The sequence below is a fragment of the Numida meleagris genome, chromosome 14 (genome assembly GCF_002078875.1).
Source record: "Numida meleagris isolate 19003 breed g44 Domestic line chromosome 14, NumMel1.0, whole genome shotgun sequence".
In the NCBI taxonomy this organism is placed as follows: domain Eukaryota; kingdom Metazoa; phylum Chordata; class Aves; order Galliformes; family Numididae; genus Numida; species Numida meleagris.
In genome coordinates, this window is record NC_034422.1 from 13149436 (window position 1) to 13166854 (window position 17419).

A 17419-nucleotide genomic window follows, 5' to 3' on the forward strand; every position below is an offset into this window, starting at 1 on the left:
GTGCCATCCAACCCCCTTTGCACACCCATGTGCACACGAAGCAGAAAGCCAGAGGGCCATGGGGTGCAGCAGAAAAGATGCATTGTTTCCTTATGGTTTCCAAAAATCGACTCTTGCCTTGTATTTTTTTCCTTCTGTATCTCTCTTTGTGCAGATCTGAGGTGTCCTTCATGTTTCTGTAAGCTGACTGCAGTTGCAACCATGTGGGCCTACAGTGTCTTGCAAATGACCCCTGAGAAGCAGGTACAGATGGGAGGCGTGGCACAGCACCCTCTGCGTGCTGCTGCAGAGAGATTCCTTCTGCAGCCACGCACCCATCAGGATGGAGCGTTACCAGCTGCAGAATGGGAAAACCAGTTGCACAAGTATGTGTGCAAAGGAGTGGGGTTGCCAAATGGTGTGAGTGCATGTGGTTGTGTGTGCTCAGGGTTGTGCAAAGGAATGGGGATGCACAAGTGTGTGAGTGCATGTAGGAGTGTGTGCAAGGACAGGCTGGTACGCGTATGTGCGTGCACATGGGGAATGCAAGGATGGAGTTGCACACATTTGTATGAGCACAGGGGTGTGCAAAGGAGTGGGGTTGCACATGCGTGTGTGCGTATACAAGCATGGGGTAGCAGACGTGTGTGCAGAACAGGTGAGGTTTGGGGGCCCCACTGCCCATTTTAGGGGTATTTCTGCCCTTTTCTGGGGACTCTGTGGGGTTCCCATGCCTGTTTTTGGAATCACTGTGCTCATGTTGGTGTCAAACTGACCATTGTGGGGATCATTTTTTGGGTTTTCGGGGTTGAGGTTTTGGGGTCCCTTTGCCCATTTTTGGCGTCGCTCTCCATTTATTGGGTCTTTCTGGGGTTTCTGTGCTCATTTTGGGGTCAGTATAATCATTTTTGGAGTCAGTTTTTGGCAGAACAGCTGGGGATTTTGGGGTCCTGATGCCCATTTTTGGGTACCTTGTGGGGTCCCCATGCCAACTTTGGGTTCGTCGTGCTCATTTTGGGGTCACTCTGCCCATTCTGGGGTACTTTCTGGGGTCCCTGTGCTCATTTTGAGGTCCATATGATGCATTTGGGGATCATTTTTGGGGGTGGCAGGTGGGGAGTTTTAGGGGTGCACCCCCATTTTGGGGTCCCTGTGTTATTTTGGGGACAGTATGATCATTTTTGGGGTCCCTCTGTGGAGTTATCAGGATGAGATTTTGGGGTCCCACTGCCCATTTTTGGGCACACTCTCCGTTTTGGGGGGTCTTTGTGGGATCCCTGTGCTCATTTGGGGGTCCATATGTCCCTTTTGGGGGTCATTTTTTTCAGGGGGGTGCACGTGGGGATTTTTGAGGTGGATGAGGATGGCTGGTTTCTGGGAGAGCTGGCGAACGGCACAAGAGGACTGGTCCCTCCCAGTCTGGTGGAAGAAGTTTCAGATGATGACCTGGATACAACCGTGCCTCCAGAGCTTCGTGATCTCCTGCTGGATACCGATGATGAAGAGAGACTGGGCAGCAGGAGAGGTGGTAGAGAGTGATGGTCACCATCCAGGAATCTGTGTCCGTGTGTTGGCTGAGCCTGGAGGATGCAGAGATTCCTCTCCATAACACAGCAACACCCCATCAAAATTCCTCATTTCTAGATGAAGACTACCTCCTGCTCCACTTGATGTTCAAGTGGAGCGTGGTCCATCAGCAGCAAGACCTTGGAAATTCATCAGTTGTATGACTGAGAATTTATTACATTGGACTGGACTAAAAAATAAATAAACAAATAAATAAATACAAAATAACCAAAGCCAAAAAGCATGTGAAGTCTTCTTGTTTTCTGGCAGTCCTCTTTTGTAAAGATACAAGGAAAAGAAGAGGCTGAAGAAAGCCTCCGAAGCCTTTCTCAAGCACTCTACCTGCAAGTATTAGAATCAAGAGAGAAAGGAATTGTCATTGCTGTGGTTGCCCCATCCCTGGCAGAGCTCCAGGCCAGGCTGGAGGCGCCTTTGGGCAACCTGACCTAGTGGAAGCTGCCCCCTGCCCATGGCATGGGCCCGGAATGGGACAGTCAGGAATGCCCCTTTCTACTCAAACCATTCTGTCACTCTATGATTTGATGGCCCTAGGTGCCAGAGACGGCCAAGGAAGAGCTGCTGCTGCCGGGCAGAACAAGCAGCAAGCTGCTGGATTTGGTCTTTGGTGGCTGACACTTTGTAGACCCAATCCCTTTGCGTGCCAGCGGCACCAAGCCAGAACTTCTGGTGATGGACTCCTCAAGGCAGGCTGGGATCACAGTGAGATGTTGATGCTGCCGTCTCCTGAGGTTCCTCCTGCACAGGCCTGAACTTCTCAGCCCTCAGCTTTGGTAGTTTGGTTGACGTGGCTCTCGGTAGTGGCAGCCTGGGTGTTCTGCCTTCGGGCTCCTTGGGCAGGCTGGCCTCAGCCCTTGATGAAGATGTCCTGTCTTTGATGGGAGCAGTCATCTGCCTCCTGGCAAGCTGAGGGCACAAGGCCTTTGCTTTCTGCATTGCCTGCGCTCCACCCTCTGCTTCGGATTTTTCTGCTCCTCCTTTGTGTTCGTGGAACCTCACATGTTTTTCTCCCTCTGCTCGGCCCAGGTCTTCTTGGCCTTTGGTTCCTGTTGGGGCCTGCAGCTGCCAGGTCATTGGCTGCTTGTGGGCTTCAGATGCTCTCGGGAAGAGAGGAAGCGTTCTGCCTCAGTAGGTGATGGCCTTGGGGCCGCATCCCGCAGCCCTGAGCCAGGACCCTTGGCTGCAACACAGCCTCCCCCAGAGCTCTGGAGAGGGACCAGCCCCGTGAACTGGGAACCCCATCACCCCACTCCAGGTGCTGCGTTCAGCACTGCTGGGCGGCCACAAAGTGTGACTCTTTGGGTTGGGGAATGGGCCCGTCTGGGTCAGTGAAACGCCCCTGTGCAGATCCCAGCTCGGAGCTTTAGAAGCTTTTAGCTGCGTGGAAAGCTCCGGGATGCCACGTGAACCAGCAGGCACCTTGTATGGGAATTGCTGAGTCAGGGCCTGATCCACTGATTGAGCTCCTGGAGGAAAGACCCACTCAGCCCTGGGAGCACAGGTGGAGGCAATTCACTGTGTGACAGGAAGGGCTGGAGCCTGGCTCCACCTCTCCTAGGCCTCATGGAAGGGCTGACTGCCCCTGAGGAAGGATTTCTTTCTGGAGATCTCTCCTTGGTGGAAGCTTTTCCCTGTGGACCCAGAATCTTCTGATAGGGGGGAGTGATCTGCTTCCCTTCCTTTGTGGCACCTTGCTGTCATGCTGCTCCTTCCACCTCTTTTGTAACAGCTTTTCCATCGTGTTGGTCTTTCTGATTGCTACACACCTCCAACCCCATCCCTTGGCATTATGCAAAGGAAAAGGAAAACAAATGTCACAATACAATAGATTATCCCTTATTTCACTTAAACAAAAGCAAGAATATCCTGAATTACTGAAAACCACCAAGCTTGATCTTACAAATCAGGATGTGACGTAGTAACCCTCATCTCCAGCAACCAGCAGAGGGGAATAGCAGAGGAATAATTGATTCAAAGGCCTGGAAAAGAAATACTGACATATTAAGAGCATCAGACAAATCCAGTCTAGTTCAGACATTGCTGAAAGCTGTTGCCAGCCAAAGCCTCATCAGTTACTAGAATGCAAACAAAGCTATGTTTAATGTGTTAATTTTTGAAGTTAAACACAATACCTAGCATAAAAGAAAAAATAAAAATAATCCAAAGTTGCTCTTGTTTGAATCAAAAAAAAACCCCAAAAACCAGGAGAAAATCACTTGGAAATAAAAAGTTCACAATTTCTAGGATCATTTCATCTTTAGCAAAATGTTCCTCTTTTATCCACCTGCCTTCCACAGATGAGTGCAGAAGGCTGTTTGCCAACCAGCTACCAGCCCAGCAAGAACTACTGAAATCATCTGCCAGCAAGGAAGAGGCAACGGTACAAAGAGAAGTACGCCAGCTGAATTATTCACACGTTAGGATACTGACTGGTACGAAGGTCTGAGCTACCTGAGGCCCCAGGGGCAGCCTTTCTCAAGCTGCATGATGATCTGCTGCAGGGGGATTTAATTTCTGTGTTTCTAAGCCTACCTCTTCAGCAGATGGGAAAGACTGGTTGTATCAGCTGTAAAATAGCAAGAGTTTGGGGTTCTGTCCATCCAGATGCCATCCACTGGTTCCTGTGGATACTAAAAGGAAAATGAAATCTAACAAGCCTGTACTCTCAGTACAGGCTCCCAAATGGAACGACAGAGTCCTCTAGAGTGGGATACGAGAATGAAATGAGTTCTGCAGCAGTTAAAATCTTCATTTAAAAAAAAAACCAGCATCTCTGAGGCAGTAACAAGTGCAATGTGCTCTCCCCATACCCCCGCTCCCATGAGTAACCTGCTGCTGCTCGGGGTCCTGCCTGGCAGGGAGCTGCCCAAAGTGCATCCAAAGTGCATTTTATTTTCTAAAGTTGCATTTTCTTTTGCCTTTATAATTTAAAGGGCTTTGAAAAAATCTTTGAAATAGAGATTCCATGATTGCTGTAATACACTTCATAGGTAGTTGGACTTTTATCCTGAAATATTCAATGCATTTTACTAAAAAGCCTTTGACAGGGTCCCTCCCCACATCCTGCTCTCCAAGTCGGAGAGGTGTGGATTTGAAGGATGGACTGCTCGGTGGGTTAAGAACTGCTCGGCTGGTCGCAGCCAATAGGGCTGTGATCCATGGTGCTGTGTCAGGGTGGAGGCCGGTGACGAGCGGTGTCCCCCAGGACTCAGTCCTGGGCCCGGTGCTCTTCAACATCTTCACCAATGACACAGACGATGGCATCGAGTGCACCCGCAGCAAGTTTGCAGATGACACTGAGCCGAGCGGTGCAGCCGATGCATGGAGGGAAGGGAACCACCCAGAGGGACCTGGACAGGCTGGAGAAGTGGGCGCATGTGAACCTCATGTGGTTCAACAAGGCCAAGCGCAAGGTGCTGCACTCGGGCCGGGGCAATCCCAGGTGTGTGTACAAACTGGGGGAAGATCTCCCTGAGATCTTGAGAGCACTGCAGAGAAGGACTTGGGGGTCCTGGTGGACAAGAAGCTGGACATGAGCCAGCACTGTGCGCTGGCAGCCCTAATGCCAAGCCCGGCCTTAACGCCGACTGTAACCCCAACCCCAACCTCGATCCTAACCCTAACCCCAACCCTAAGCCCAACTTGAATTCCAACCCTACCCCCAACCCTGACCCCACCCCACATCCCACCCGCTCTTCCCTGCTCAGATGCTTGCGAGCTGCCCGTGTCCATCCTGGTGCCTGAAGCGGTGGACGCCATTGAGGCCTTTGTGCAGAGCACAGAGAAGGTGACAGCGGCCGCAGCCATCGCGGCGCTGCCCGTCCCCCCCGGCCCCACTGCAGCTGCAGGAGGGCTGTGCCCCCCGGGCTCGCCCCGCTCACGCTCCCCCCGCTCTCTGGCAGCCGCAGGACAAGGAGCAGAGGATGGAATTCCTGCAGAGCATCTGCACCGTCTGCAACACAGCGGCGGAGAGGAACCTGCCCTACGGACTGAGTGCCTTTGCCGCCGCAACAAGCTGGCTGAGAATGTCATGGTGAGGGGGGGGGACAGCGGGCGGCTCCGGTCCTGGCGGTGCTGGGAGCGCTGGGAGCCCGGTGCCATCCCACTGTGCTGCGCAGGAGCTGCTGGTAGAGGAGAATCGGGGGAAGCTCTCCTTGGAACTGTGGCAGCTCGCCATGGCCACCATCACCACCCTCAGGTACGGCCCCACGGCGCTGGGACAGCCCCAGAGCCCCGGGGGGTGGTCCTGGTGGTGCTGGGCTGCTGCTCTCCCCTGCTGGGGCTGGCCAAAGGGCAGAGGAAATCCTGCAACCCCGCTGGGTCTTGGCTCTAATGCTGACCCCTAACCCTAACCCAACCATCATAATAACCCTCACCAAACCTGAACGCCGACCCCAACCCACTCCCACCGCAGCAGCTCTCAGGACTTCTTCTGCCCCACACATCCCCATGGAGGAGGGTGTTCCAGCATTGCCCCCCAGCTCTGCGGAGTGCTGCTCGTGGGGGGGTCCGCTCCCCATCTCGCAGCACAGTGCTTCCAGCACCACAATCCCTGTTTTTGTGGCACGGTGGAGGTGGCGTTGGAGGACAGGATGCGTCTGTTTGTCACGTGCTTCCAGAGCATCCTCCTGCTTCTCTCAGGGCAGGACCTGAACACCAGCCTTCACACCGAGGTGAGTGCCAGGGAGCTGAAGGACCCCCCCCCTCCTTGTGGGATGGGGTCTCGCTGTGCCCCCCAGTCCCCTTCCCCTCTGAACTCCGCCCGCTCCATCCCTCCCGCAGGCCCTGAGGGCTCTGGACCAGATGCTGCACGCCCTGGTGTTTGTCCGCCCCACAGCCAGCATTGACGAGGAGCTGCAGGGCATCTTCCAGGTGGGCTTTGCCCGAGGGGGCTGCATGGAGGAGGGGTGTTCCTCCCCCCCCAACCCCAAAAACCTTCAGGGATGATCCTGGAGGCGGCAGGGCAGAGCAGGGCATGTGGTAGAAATGTGGGAATGTTTATGTTTGTTCATTGTAGTAAAATGTAAAACTATTTGTTGATTATGATAAAGTGTGAATGTGAGACTGTTTGTCCCTTGTGAAGGAAAGTACTGCTAGCCTGACGAAGGGGGGAAATATAAACATCCTGAACCCCCTGAAGGGAATGTAAACATCTAGATCTAGTAACTGTCCTTGTGATAACTCGAACGTTCTGTCTCGCCACTTCGCCTCTCCATCCTAAATAAAGCAAACCAACCCAGTAAGAGGAAGGTTGCGATGACATCTAGCGACGGGAAAGTACAACTGCAGACGCCAAACAAGCACCCCGGAAGCCTCAACAACCGGAACTGAGAGGCTATAAAAATAAAGAGCGGCTGGTGGCGGGTTGCGCCTTTTTGAGGAGTCGTGACTCTGCGACTCCCAGGGTGTCCAGCGCTGCTTTTTGCTTGTGTTTTTGCTTACTCGAATTAATAAATACTTTTCTATAATTTGACTTAATTTGTCAATTTATAACAGGGCAGAGCAGCAGCTCCTCTTCCCGCAGGTGCTGCTGCCTTTCACCTGCTTGCAGAGCGCGGTCGCACGCCACGGGGCGGTGAGCTGGATGTGGAAGCTGAGCCAGTTGTTAGCACACTTCTGCCAGGGAAGGGTACAAGGCCGATCCTCCCCGGTGCGGGGCTCTTCGTCCCTCCTTTTCCCTGCTCTGCCCACCCCGCTCCCATGGCCGGGGCTGCACTCAGCGTTCCGCTCTCTGCGTGCAGCTCTCCTCACTGCCAACACCCCCCTTTGTCACTGCCCACCTGGCCAGCGAGGCAGACATCTGCATGATTGCCGACTGCCTGGTAAGGACCCCCAGCCCTCAACCCCCCCCATCCCCCACTCCAGAACACCCCCTGCTCCAGCAGGAGGTGGGGGGAGGGGCACTCTGCAGGTGCCACCCGCACCCTGGTGCTCTCTGCAGCTTCAGAAGGTTGGCAGCACCATGGAGCAGTACGTGCAGCAGAGCGTGCAGCAACTGCGCAGCCCCCAGGTGCGGATGCGGGAGGCGGCCGTGCGCTTCCTGGGTGAGTCCAGGCCCCAATGGGTCCCCCTCCCTCTGACCCCTGGCTGAATGCTGCACTGTGGGTTCTCTGGGGCCACCCCGGGGGTCCCCGGGGGCACCGTGCGCTCCCTGACGGTGGCCACGTCCTCAGGGCTCCTGGCTCAGCAGCTCCACAGTGAGAACCCGGAGCGGATGCCGGACATCCGCAGAGGTGAGCTGCTGCCCCCCCATCCCACGTGGCCCGGGCAGCGCCATGTGGGGCCAAGGCGGTGACGCAGCTCCGCTCCATTGCAGCCCTGCAGAGCGCCCAGGAGGACAGCGAGCCGGCCGTGCGCTGCCTGGCGCAGCAAACGCTGCTCATCCTCAGAAAACTGGAAGGCACGGCGCCCACCAGGCCTGGGGCGCTGCACTGCTGGCTGCAGAGGATGTGTGAGAACTAGAGCCGTGCAGACAGGGCACTGTCTTTGTTTGTTGGAGTGTTCCATGTAGAGGCAAAATAAAGGAGCTGTTGTGTTGGAGCTGCTCCGTGGTTCAGGGTTTGGTGTTGTGATGCGTCGTCAGCTGCGCAGTGTCACCGCGCGGATCCCCTCTGTGCGGGGGAGCAAAGTGCTTGGGGGAGGCGTTCTGCATTCTGCTGCTCATTGCCGCACGAACCCCAGTCCTAACAACCACGAACCCAAAGCTAACCTTAACCCCAACCCCAATCCCAAACCCAGCTGAGCACCAGGGGGAACGGCTGAGCACTGGGGGGTGTCCACATGCCCCTGTGCTCCTGCACCAGGCCCGCACCGCACTGCCTGGGGCCGTGTCCAGGGGTGGGTGCGGGGGGAGCAGCTTCTGCAGGCAGGCTGTGAACTCCTGCAGGCTCTGCTGCATGCCTCGGAGAGCGTCATGCTGCGGAACCAGCTCTGCAGCTGCTCAGCTTGGGGGAGAAGGAGTGGCAATTAGCAAGTAATTAGAAAGAAATATGTGGTGACGCAAAAACAACAGCTGCAAAACTACTGCTTTGATTGAGCAGCAAGGTGTTAAAGCTTATGAGGAACAGTAGGCATTTACCCAGCAGGGTAGTATTCTGCAGTCATGAATGCCATCAGAGAGCAGCCCTCAACAAGGTAACACCTTTTCGGTTGTTAGGAGAGTCCAGACAAAAGCAATGGAAAGCTTGGGAGATGAAAGAGAGGCTTGACCAAGAGAGCTGAATAGCTTTGAAGAGGAAGGAGGAGTTCAAGTGATGTTGAAGGCAAAGTGACACCAACAAGTACCCGTAAGCTCTCGTCCTACCTCTAAATGCAATCTCTCACCCCAACAAGAAGTCATGACCCTAAACCCCTACCTGAAATCTTGCTTTCACACCAAAGCCCAAACCCATAGTCCCTCATCCTTACTCTTACGCTGCTGTTCACCCTGATCAGTAGCCCTCATCCCTAGGACTGAAATGCTAGCTTTAGCTTTCTCATTTGCCCCAGCCCTAAAAAGAAAACAGCCCGCAAACAGAGCCCATACCATAAACTCTGTCTGGAAATTTAATCTCCAGAGCCCTTCACTGCTGTACTCTAGCCTTAACCCTAGCCCTTGCCTCTGTTCTAAACAACCAAACAAGCCTGTTGCCCCATCCCATCAAGGATCTCCATACACCCAGGCAGCTCCTTCACACAGAGGGTATTCCCATCTGGATCTGCACCACCTGCCTCTCCTCTTGAAGAACGTGTATCCATGCATCACAACACCCCAGCCATATGAGGTATCCTTCCATGCTTTAGCAGTAATGGCATCAGTGTCACAGGTCTGTGAGGGCCTGTAGCAATCGGAAAGATCAATGCGATGGAAAAGGTGTTACAAAAGAGGTGGAAGGAGCAGCACGACAACAAGATGCTACAAAGGAAGGGAAGCAGATTGCTCCCCCATATCTGAAGATTCTGGGTTCACAGGGAAAATCTTCCACCAAGGAGAGATCTCCAGAAAGAAATCCTTCCTCAGGGGCAGTCAGCCCTTCCATGAGGCCTAAGAGAGGTGGAATGAGGCTCCAGCCCTTCCTGTCACACAGTGAATTGCCTCCACCTGTGCTCGCAGGGCTGAGTGGGTCTTTCCTGCAGGTGCTCAATCAGTGGATCAGGCCCTGACTCAGCAGTTCCCATACAATGGGATACCTCAAGGAAAGATCCTCTCATCATCCTCGAATGGATATTCTTACCACATACATTTTCAAAAACCATTTCATCCTTGTCAGCTCTCTGAAGGAAGGATAGCGCAGCCTCTCTGCAAAGCCTCAGCAATACCACACAAGCAGCGCTTGGTTGGTAGGGATGGGCTTGATAGTGTAGATGTTCATTCCATTCTGACAGGCTGCCAAGTTCTGCTCCTGAACTGAGTAGCCAGGGTTTACATAATGCATCCAGTTTTGGACCTGCTTCGAAAGCTGGATGCTCACAAGTGCATGGGTCCAGATGGATTGCACCCTAGAGTGCTGGGGGAGTTGGCAGATGTGGTTGCCAAGCCACTCTCCATCATCCTTCAGCAGTCCCGGCTAACAGGGATGTCCTGGTGGACTGCAAACTGGCAAATGTGGCGTCCATTTTCAAAAAGAGCTAGGAAAATGGTTCCGGTAGCTACAGACCTACCAGTCTCACATCGGGGACAAGGGAGGTTATGGAATGGATGATCTCAGGAGCCATCATGGATCAAGTAAAGGTCAACCAGGGGATCTGGCCCAGTCAGCATGAGTTCATGAATGGTAGATCCTGCTTGACAAACTTGATTTCGTTCTATGACAAGGTGACCCACTTAGTGGATGAAGGTAAGGCTGTCAGTGCGGTCTACCTGCACTTCAGTAAGGCCTTTGACACTGTCCCCCGCAACATCCTCATGGAGAAGCTGGCTGCTCGTGGTTTGGATGGGCATACACTCTGCTGGGTGAAACACTGGCTGGATGGCTGGGCCCAAGGAGTTGTGGTCAATGGAGTTAAATCCAGTTGGCGGCCAGTCACGAGCGGTGTCCCCCAGGGCTTGGTATGAGGCCACTCCTATTTAACATCTTTATCAATGATCTTGAAGAGGGGATTGAATGCACGCTCAATAAGTTCACGGACGACACCAAGTTGGGAGGGAGGGAGTGCTGATGTGCCGGAGGGTAGTAAGGCTCTACAGGGGGACCTGGATAGACTGGGCCAAGGCCAACTGTATGAGTGTCAACAGGGCCAAGTGTTGGGTCCTGCATTTTGGTCACAACAACCCCAGGCAACCCTACAGGCTTGGGGAGGAGTGGCTGGAAAGTTGCCTGACAGAGAGGGACCTTGGTGTGCTGATGGGCTGTCAGCTGAGTATGAGCCAGCAGTGTGCCCAATGGCATCCTGGCTTGGATCGTGAATGGTGTGGTGAGAGGGCTAGGGAAGTCATCCTGCCCCTGTACTCGGCACTGGTGAGGCCCAACCTCGAGTCCTGGGTTCAGTTTTGGGCACCTCAGTACAGAAAGGATATTGAGGAGCTGGAGCAGGTCCAAAGAAGGGCAACAAGGCTGGGGAAGGGCTTGGAGAATAGGCCCTACAAAGAGAGACTAAAGGAACTGGGGCTGTTTAGCCTGGGGAAGAGAAGGCTGAGGGGAGACCTCATTGCTCTCTTCAAATTCCTGAAAGGTGATTGCAGCGAGAGCGGGGTTGGTCTCTTCTCACTGGTGACAGGTGACAGGACAAGGGGAAATGGCCTCAAGTCGTGCCAGGGAGGTTTAGGTTGGATGTCAGGACAAACTTCTTTACAGAAAGGGTTGTCAAGCACTGGAACAGGCTCCCCAGGGAGGTGGTGGAGTCACCATCCCTGAACGTGTTTAGAAACTGTTTGGATGTGGTGCTGAGGGACACGACTTAGCGGTGGGTTGTTAAGAGCTAGGGTAGTATGGTTAGGTTGTGGACTTGATGGTCTCGAGGGTCTTTTCCAACCTGAGCAATTCTATGATTCTTGACAGTCATTCAGGAAGGGAAAAATACTGACAGGCTGGGAGAGCTGGGGCTGTGTAGCCTGGAGAAGAGAAGGCCGCGAGGTGACCTGAGAGTGGCCTGCTGGTATCCAAAGGGGAGCGGCAGGAAAGGAGGGGACAGACTCCTTAGCGGGGTCTGTGGCGACAGAACAAGGGGAAATGGTTTCGAGCTTCACGAGGGGGCATTTATTTGGACATGAGGAAAAAGTCTTTGACAGTGAGGGTGGTGAGGCGCTGGCACAGGTTGCACGGAGATGTGGTGGATGCCCCGTCCCTGGAGACTTCCAAGGCGAGGCTGGAGTGGGCCCTGGGCAACCTGAGGGAGCTGTGGTGTCCCTGTGCGCTGCAGGGGACATGGGCTGGATGGCCCTCGCAGGTCCCCTCCAACTCCAAGGCTTCTCTGGTTCTGTGGTTCTATGGAATAGGGCGCTCCCTGCTCAGCAGGGTCGCGGGAGCGATGGAGTCACTGCCACGACACAGAGGAACAGCGCCCGGTAATTGACGGAGCTTGCTAACGAGCCATCAGCCACTTGCAGGCAAAACCGGGCAGCTTTCTAACCACAAGGCATAGCCCTTATGGGTAAAGAGCACTTTGGAACAGTTGTTATCTCCTCAACTAATTAAAGTCAGGCAACAGCTACTAAAGAAAAATGAGTAATGTAATACTGAGAGGAAAGAAAAGGAGAGAGAGGAATCAGAGGTGTCAGCACTCGCACTGGGGGCGGGCAGCAGGCTGCTGTGCCAGCGTCATAATGGGCCAGGGCCAGCACCGCCCACGCTGTCACCGCGTCGCCGTGGTGATGTCTGTGACACGGCCACCCGGGAGGGGTATGAAGGCGCTGCACGGCGCTGGGTCCTGCATTCTGAAGGAGCATCTGGCAGAGAGCAGGTGCGTCTGGAAGAGATGAGCTCCGGCATGGCTGACGCCAACAAGGAGCGACCCGCTGGCACGAGGCGGAACAGGATGAGCTTCTGCGTGGACGGCCCCGCAGCGCGGCGTGCCTCTGGACCAGCAGACAGCGGCACCAAAGGTACACGGGTGCACAGCCGCCACAGGAGCGGTGCTGCAGCCAATCTTGGCACCGAGCAGGAGAGAGCCAGCACGGGGACAACCTCGGGGCTGTCTCCGTGTGGGGCTGGGGACTGTGAGGACACTCGGCATCCGCCACCTCCCTCCCGCCCCGAGGCTGTAGGAGTGCTGGGCAGTGGCAGATGCAGAGTGTGACCTGCTTTTCCTTTGCCCTCCAGAGCGAGTTGCCATCTGGGACGCGGTGTCTGCCTACATACAAGAGCATCTCCTGGTGCACAAGGTGTGTTGGCTGTCGTGTTTCACCTCTGTCTGTCCAGCTCAGCCTAGAGTCCCTCTGACTCTTCCCCTCCACGGAAGGCAGGAATCTCACCCCAAATTTCTCTCCTCCGCATCCCCTGGGCTTCCTGCAAATGCAGTATCATGGGTGCTAGGCGGGGTCGTATCTCAGGGCTGAGCCCAGCCTCGGGAAGCCTCTGACTGCTGTGCTGCGTTTGGGAGAGCAAGGGGAGGGAGAGGACTGCGCAGCTCCTTCCCAAAGCCACTGCTGCTGCCCTGGCTTGTGCCTCTGAGCAGCGCGAGAGGGCTCCTGAGCTCTGTCCCTATGTTGGACCCCCTCCAGCTCTTCCTCCAGCTGGCCCATAACCCTTCAGCCCTTCCTTTCTCTTCCACTTGCAGGGAGTCTGGATTCCCACTTTTGGCTCGTTTGACACCATCTCCACAGACATCAGGACTGCAAATGGGACCGTGACTCTGCAGTGGCCCGTGTTTCACCTGGCCAGGAACCTCAGAGCCATGTGCCACCTCAAGTCCTACAAGGAATCGCTGCCAGGTAGGAGGGAGATTAAACCCTTGCTGGCTTCACGGACAGGGCAAAGAAGGCCACCGCCTCCATTCTCAAAAGCAAATCTTCCCCTCTGCGGAGCCCGTCCAAATACGGGGCCGTTCTGGGTGGTGTCCGCAATAAGCAGTTCTAGGGAAGCACCTGTGCAAAAGCGACCGTATGATCAACTCTATCCCTCGTATTTTTCAGCCCATAAGGAGGTGGAGCCCCTGAAATACAGCGAGGTGGCCGCAGCTGCCTCTGTCAGCTGGCAGAGAGGGAAGGCCTGCATCCAAAGCACCGTGTACCTCCTGTCCAGCTGCCTACAGAATGGGGAAAACGTTGCCTTTGTCCTGAAGGACATAGGGGTACTCCTCATCAGTGGAATGAGCTTTCAGATGAAATATTACTATGACTTCCTTGAGAAGGTCTCTGGGAAAGAGAAACTCAGAAAAGTCATTCTCAAGGTGAGCTGTAGGTTTCTCCATGGCCTGGGCAGTCCCATGACCCTTGCTCTGCCCTCACATGGCCCACCAGGACCTGGCCAGCTGCTCGGGCCGTGCAAGTGCTGTAGTGCTGTCAGCCCTCCCTGCCTTGGGCCCCTCTGGTCCCAAGTGCCTCAGCCGTGACAAGGACCTCCCACAACCTCCCTGTTCCTCCCCTGCAGGCCCCCTCGCTGCAGGACATGGTGGTGTCCCGGGTGGCACCGCTGGCCTCCCTGGCGCACTCTGGCCAGGTCATCGTCTTTCCCAAGTGAGTACGTCTGTGGCTGTAGCTGCTGCTCGATGCAGCTGCTCTGCTCTCATCCTGTAGTGCTTGTTCCTTGTGCCCGTGGGTGTCCTGCCCACAAGGAGATTTCATAGAATCGCAGAACCATAGAATTACTTGAGTTGGAAGGAACCCCGAAAGAGCACCTAGTCCCACTCCCCTACAAGGGACAGGGACACCTACCACCAGATGAGGTTGCTCTGAGCCTGCTCCAGCCTGACCTCAAACGACTGTTGGGGCACCCACCACCTCTCTGGGCAAGATGTCCCGGTGCCTCACCACCCTTCTGTCAAAAACATCTTCCTTATATCCAATTTAAATCTCCCCTCTCTCAGTTTGAAACTATTTCCCCCTGTCCTATCACAACAGACCCTGCTGAAGAGCCTGGGCTCTTCCTTCTTCGATCCCCCTTGTGGACATTGAAAGGCCAATAGCGCATCACCCAGAGCCTTTTTTCTCCTGACTGAACAGCCCCACCTCTCTCAGCCTGTCCTCACAGGGGAGGTGTTCCATCTCTTGCATTATTTTTGTGGCCTTCTTCTGGGTGCGCTCTAACAGCTCAACATCTCTCCTGTCACTGACGGGTCACCGCAGGCTTTAGAAAGTAGTGGCCTTAATGGAAATGCGCTGAGCAAAGACAATCACAGAGAGCAACAAGGACTGGCGGAGCGCTGCATCACACTGGTGTCTTCTCCTCACGCACAGGTTCCAAAAGGAGTTTGTACCCAAACCACCACCCAGGATATTCCGCAAGACCTCTGGGGACGTCCTTGGTGAGGGCAAGCAAAAGAAAGAAGCTTTGCCACCTCTTGTCCAGGGCAAGAAAGGTAAAGCAGCTGCCAGCTCCTTCCCTTGGCATGTGCAACCACCTTGTGATGGGAAATCCCTCGCCCACCATTGGCCAAAGGCTCTGACTTGTGCCACAGCTACACGCAAGCTCAGCACGGCCTCTGCCCATAATGAACTGTTGGCCTCACCAAAAAGAAGGTGCCGGGTGTGACGTGCCCCCATCCCTGGATATGGCAGGAGGATGCAGGGATCCCAGGCCCTGCCCTTCCCAAGGAAACAGCCCCCCAAAGTCACCCTGTCACCTCATCATCACCGCCCAGCTCCTTTTTCCCAAAGCCAATGCCAGTAATGCAGTCCCAAAACAGAGCTGAACTGCAGAGAGGAGGAGCGGGGCCAGAGATGGCGTCAGGGAGGGTCCAAGGGCAGCGGAGATGGCGGCAGCGGGGGGAGCAGAGCCACTCCCGGGTGTTTTGGAAACAGGCCTGAGTGGCCCTTGTCACTGAGCCAATGTACTTACGGTGAATCTCCTCTGCCTTCCCAATTCCAGTGAGATTTAATGAAGTGACAACCTTCATCAGACGCTTCAGCTGTGCAAGTACAGCTGGAGGAAGCTTCAGAAGCACAAGGAGCTCACTGCAGAAGGAGCGCTTTGTGTCCAGGTGAGGCTGGAGGCTCCAGGCTGGGATCTGCAAGGGGCTGTTCCACTGACCTGACAAGAGCCCATTCCCCAACCCCAAAGGGTCACTGTTTGTGGCCACCCAACAGTGCTGAACGCAGCACCCAGAGCGGTGGGATGAGCCCCCCAGCTCACAGGGCTGGCCACTCTCCAGAGCTCAGGAGAGCCACGGAGCAGCCTGTGAGCTGTCTGTGGGGAACACTGCGTTGCAGCCAAGGCTCCTGGCTCAGGGTTGCAGGATGCAGCCTCAAAGCCATCAGCCACTCAGATGGACCCCTCCCGCTCTGTCCTTTCAGTCTGCTGCCGGCCATCCCGAGCGTGTCTGAAGCCCACAAGCAGCAGGGCCAGGCAGGAACCAAAGGCCAAGAAGACCTGGGCCAAAAAAAGGGAACAAAACATGTGAAGTTCCAAGAAGATGAACAAGGAGCAGGGAAAGCCCACGAGGGTGGATCGCTGCAGATGTGGAAAGCGAAGGCCTTGCACCCTCAGCCGGCCAGGAGGCAGACGACATCTCTCATCAGAGATAGACTCTCATCAAGGGTTGAGTCCAGCCTGTCCAAGCCTGGAGCATCCCGGCTGCCGCTGCTGGCATGCGACTCTGTCAAACTATACAGGCAGAGGGCTAAGCAAGTCAGGCCAGCGCGGGCAGAACCTCAGGAGATGGCGGCATCATCATCTCACGGGGCATGCAGCCTGCCCAAGGAGTCCTCCACCTCCGGATCTGGTTGGCTGTCCCCGATACGCAAAGGAACAGAGTCCTCCAACTGTCCACCTCCAAAGCCCAAACCCCCGCTCCGCAGGCGGGGAACGCCCTACCCACGCTGATCAGGACGTGGGGTGCCCGGGACAGACACAGCTCCACCTGAGGCTGCAAAATCCCATCTGCGTCAGTCCTGGGTGCCAGCTCCCTGCAGAAAAGCAGAGGTAGAGGGACAGCGGGGACTTGTGGGTGTTCAAGATAGAACAGAAAAAGAGCAGAAACTGAAGAACAAGGTAAACGGCACTGAGAAAGGAGTGCTGAGAACTGAGGACGCCTCCAGGAGACAAGAACAAGAGTCAAGTGAGCCACGCGATCGCTGCATGAGAACGACCCTGACTGGAGGAAGAGCGCGTGGCTAGGAACCACTCACGACTCTGATGGATAAGCACCTGCGTGCACGGTTCAGGAGTAGACCAGGCGTGACAGTGTGGAATGATTTGCTGACAAGGAATGGGGGGTGGGAAGGTTACGAGAGGGAACTTGGAAATCCCTCATATGAGGGATGTTTGAATCTGCAATAAATGATTTGGATTATTCACATCTGAGTCCATGCCTTCAGACGCTGCAGATGGCGCCCACTGTGTGGGGCAAAAACAAGCCCAGGCTGAGCGAGCCTGGTCCAGCAGCGCCGCCCAACCCGAGGAGGATTATTTTGCATGCACATCACCGATCTGCAGGACAGAAGGTGAGCAGTCAGGAACCATGGGGAGTTTGCTAATGAAGGAGCAACAAGTAAACCTCCAAGCATCATGGAGAATTTTAAAGTCTCAGAATCGACCTGTATCTACCTCAGAACTAGTTACTGGGTAACAAAAAAACGTCCCTGAGTTTCCGATAACTGCTTCTTTTGACGAGGCGGTTTGGGACAAAATTGGCACAGAGCTCTGGGATGCTGCTACTACAGCAGACAAAACGTCTGCTAGGCATTTACCTGTCTGGCATCAAATAGCGGAAGATCTCAAACAATCTGGAAAAGAAAAGGCAAACTCTCCCGGCCATTCCCCATCTCCCTCTGCCCACCCCC

General features: G+C 54.9%; 2 protein-coding genes across 2 annotated transcripts; both read left to right on the forward strand.

The window, feature by feature from the left end:
* LOC110406643 (coiled-coil domain-containing protein 81-like) lies at positions 11643–14403 on the forward strand. The gene is made up of 4 exons (XM_021413418.1): positions 11643–12583; positions 12801–12862; positions 13258–13411; positions 13613–14403. Exons 1-4 carry the CDS (start codon positions 12457–12459, stop codon positions 14029–14031), a joined length of 762 nt encoding a protein of 253 aa, XP_021269093.1. The 5' UTR covers positions 11643–12456; the 3' UTR covers positions 14032–14403.
* On the forward strand, positions 14088–17112 carry LOC110406504. Its single transcript, XM_021413079.1, has 4 exons — positions 14088–14155; positions 14822–14997; positions 15507–15618; positions 15932–17112. The coding sequence occupies exons 1-4, from the start codon at positions 14088–14090 to the stop codon at positions 16458–16460; spliced, it is 885 nt and encodes a 294-aa protein (XP_021268754.1). The 3' UTR covers positions 16461–17112.

Bases quoted from the DNA above. Each gene is read 5' to 3' on its own strand.
- LOC110406643 (XM_021413418.1), top strand. From the start codon at position 12,457: ATGAGCTCCGGCATGGCTGACGCCAACAAGGAGCGACCCGCTGGCACG. The intron at 12,584-12,800 runs GTACACGGGTGC...TTTGCCCTCCAG, and splicing joins AGCAGACAGCGGCACCAAAG to AGCGAGTTGCCATCTGGGAC. The intron at 12,863-13,257 runs GTGTGTTGGCTG...TTCCACTTGCAG, and splicing joins AGCATCTCCTGGTGCACAAG to GGAGTCTGGATTCCCACTTT.
- LOC110406504 (XM_021413079.1), top strand. From the start codon at position 14,088: ATGGTGGTGTCCCGGGTGGCACCGCTGGCCTCCCTGGCGCACTCTGGC. The intron at 14,156-14,821 runs GTGAGTACGTCT...AATCACAGAGAG, and splicing joins CAGGTCATCGTCTTTCCCAA to CAACAAGGACTGGCGGAGCG. The intron at 14,998-15,506 runs GTAAAGCAGCTG...TCCCAATTCCAG, and splicing joins TCTTGTCCAGGGCAAGAAAG to TGAGATTTAATGAAGTGACA.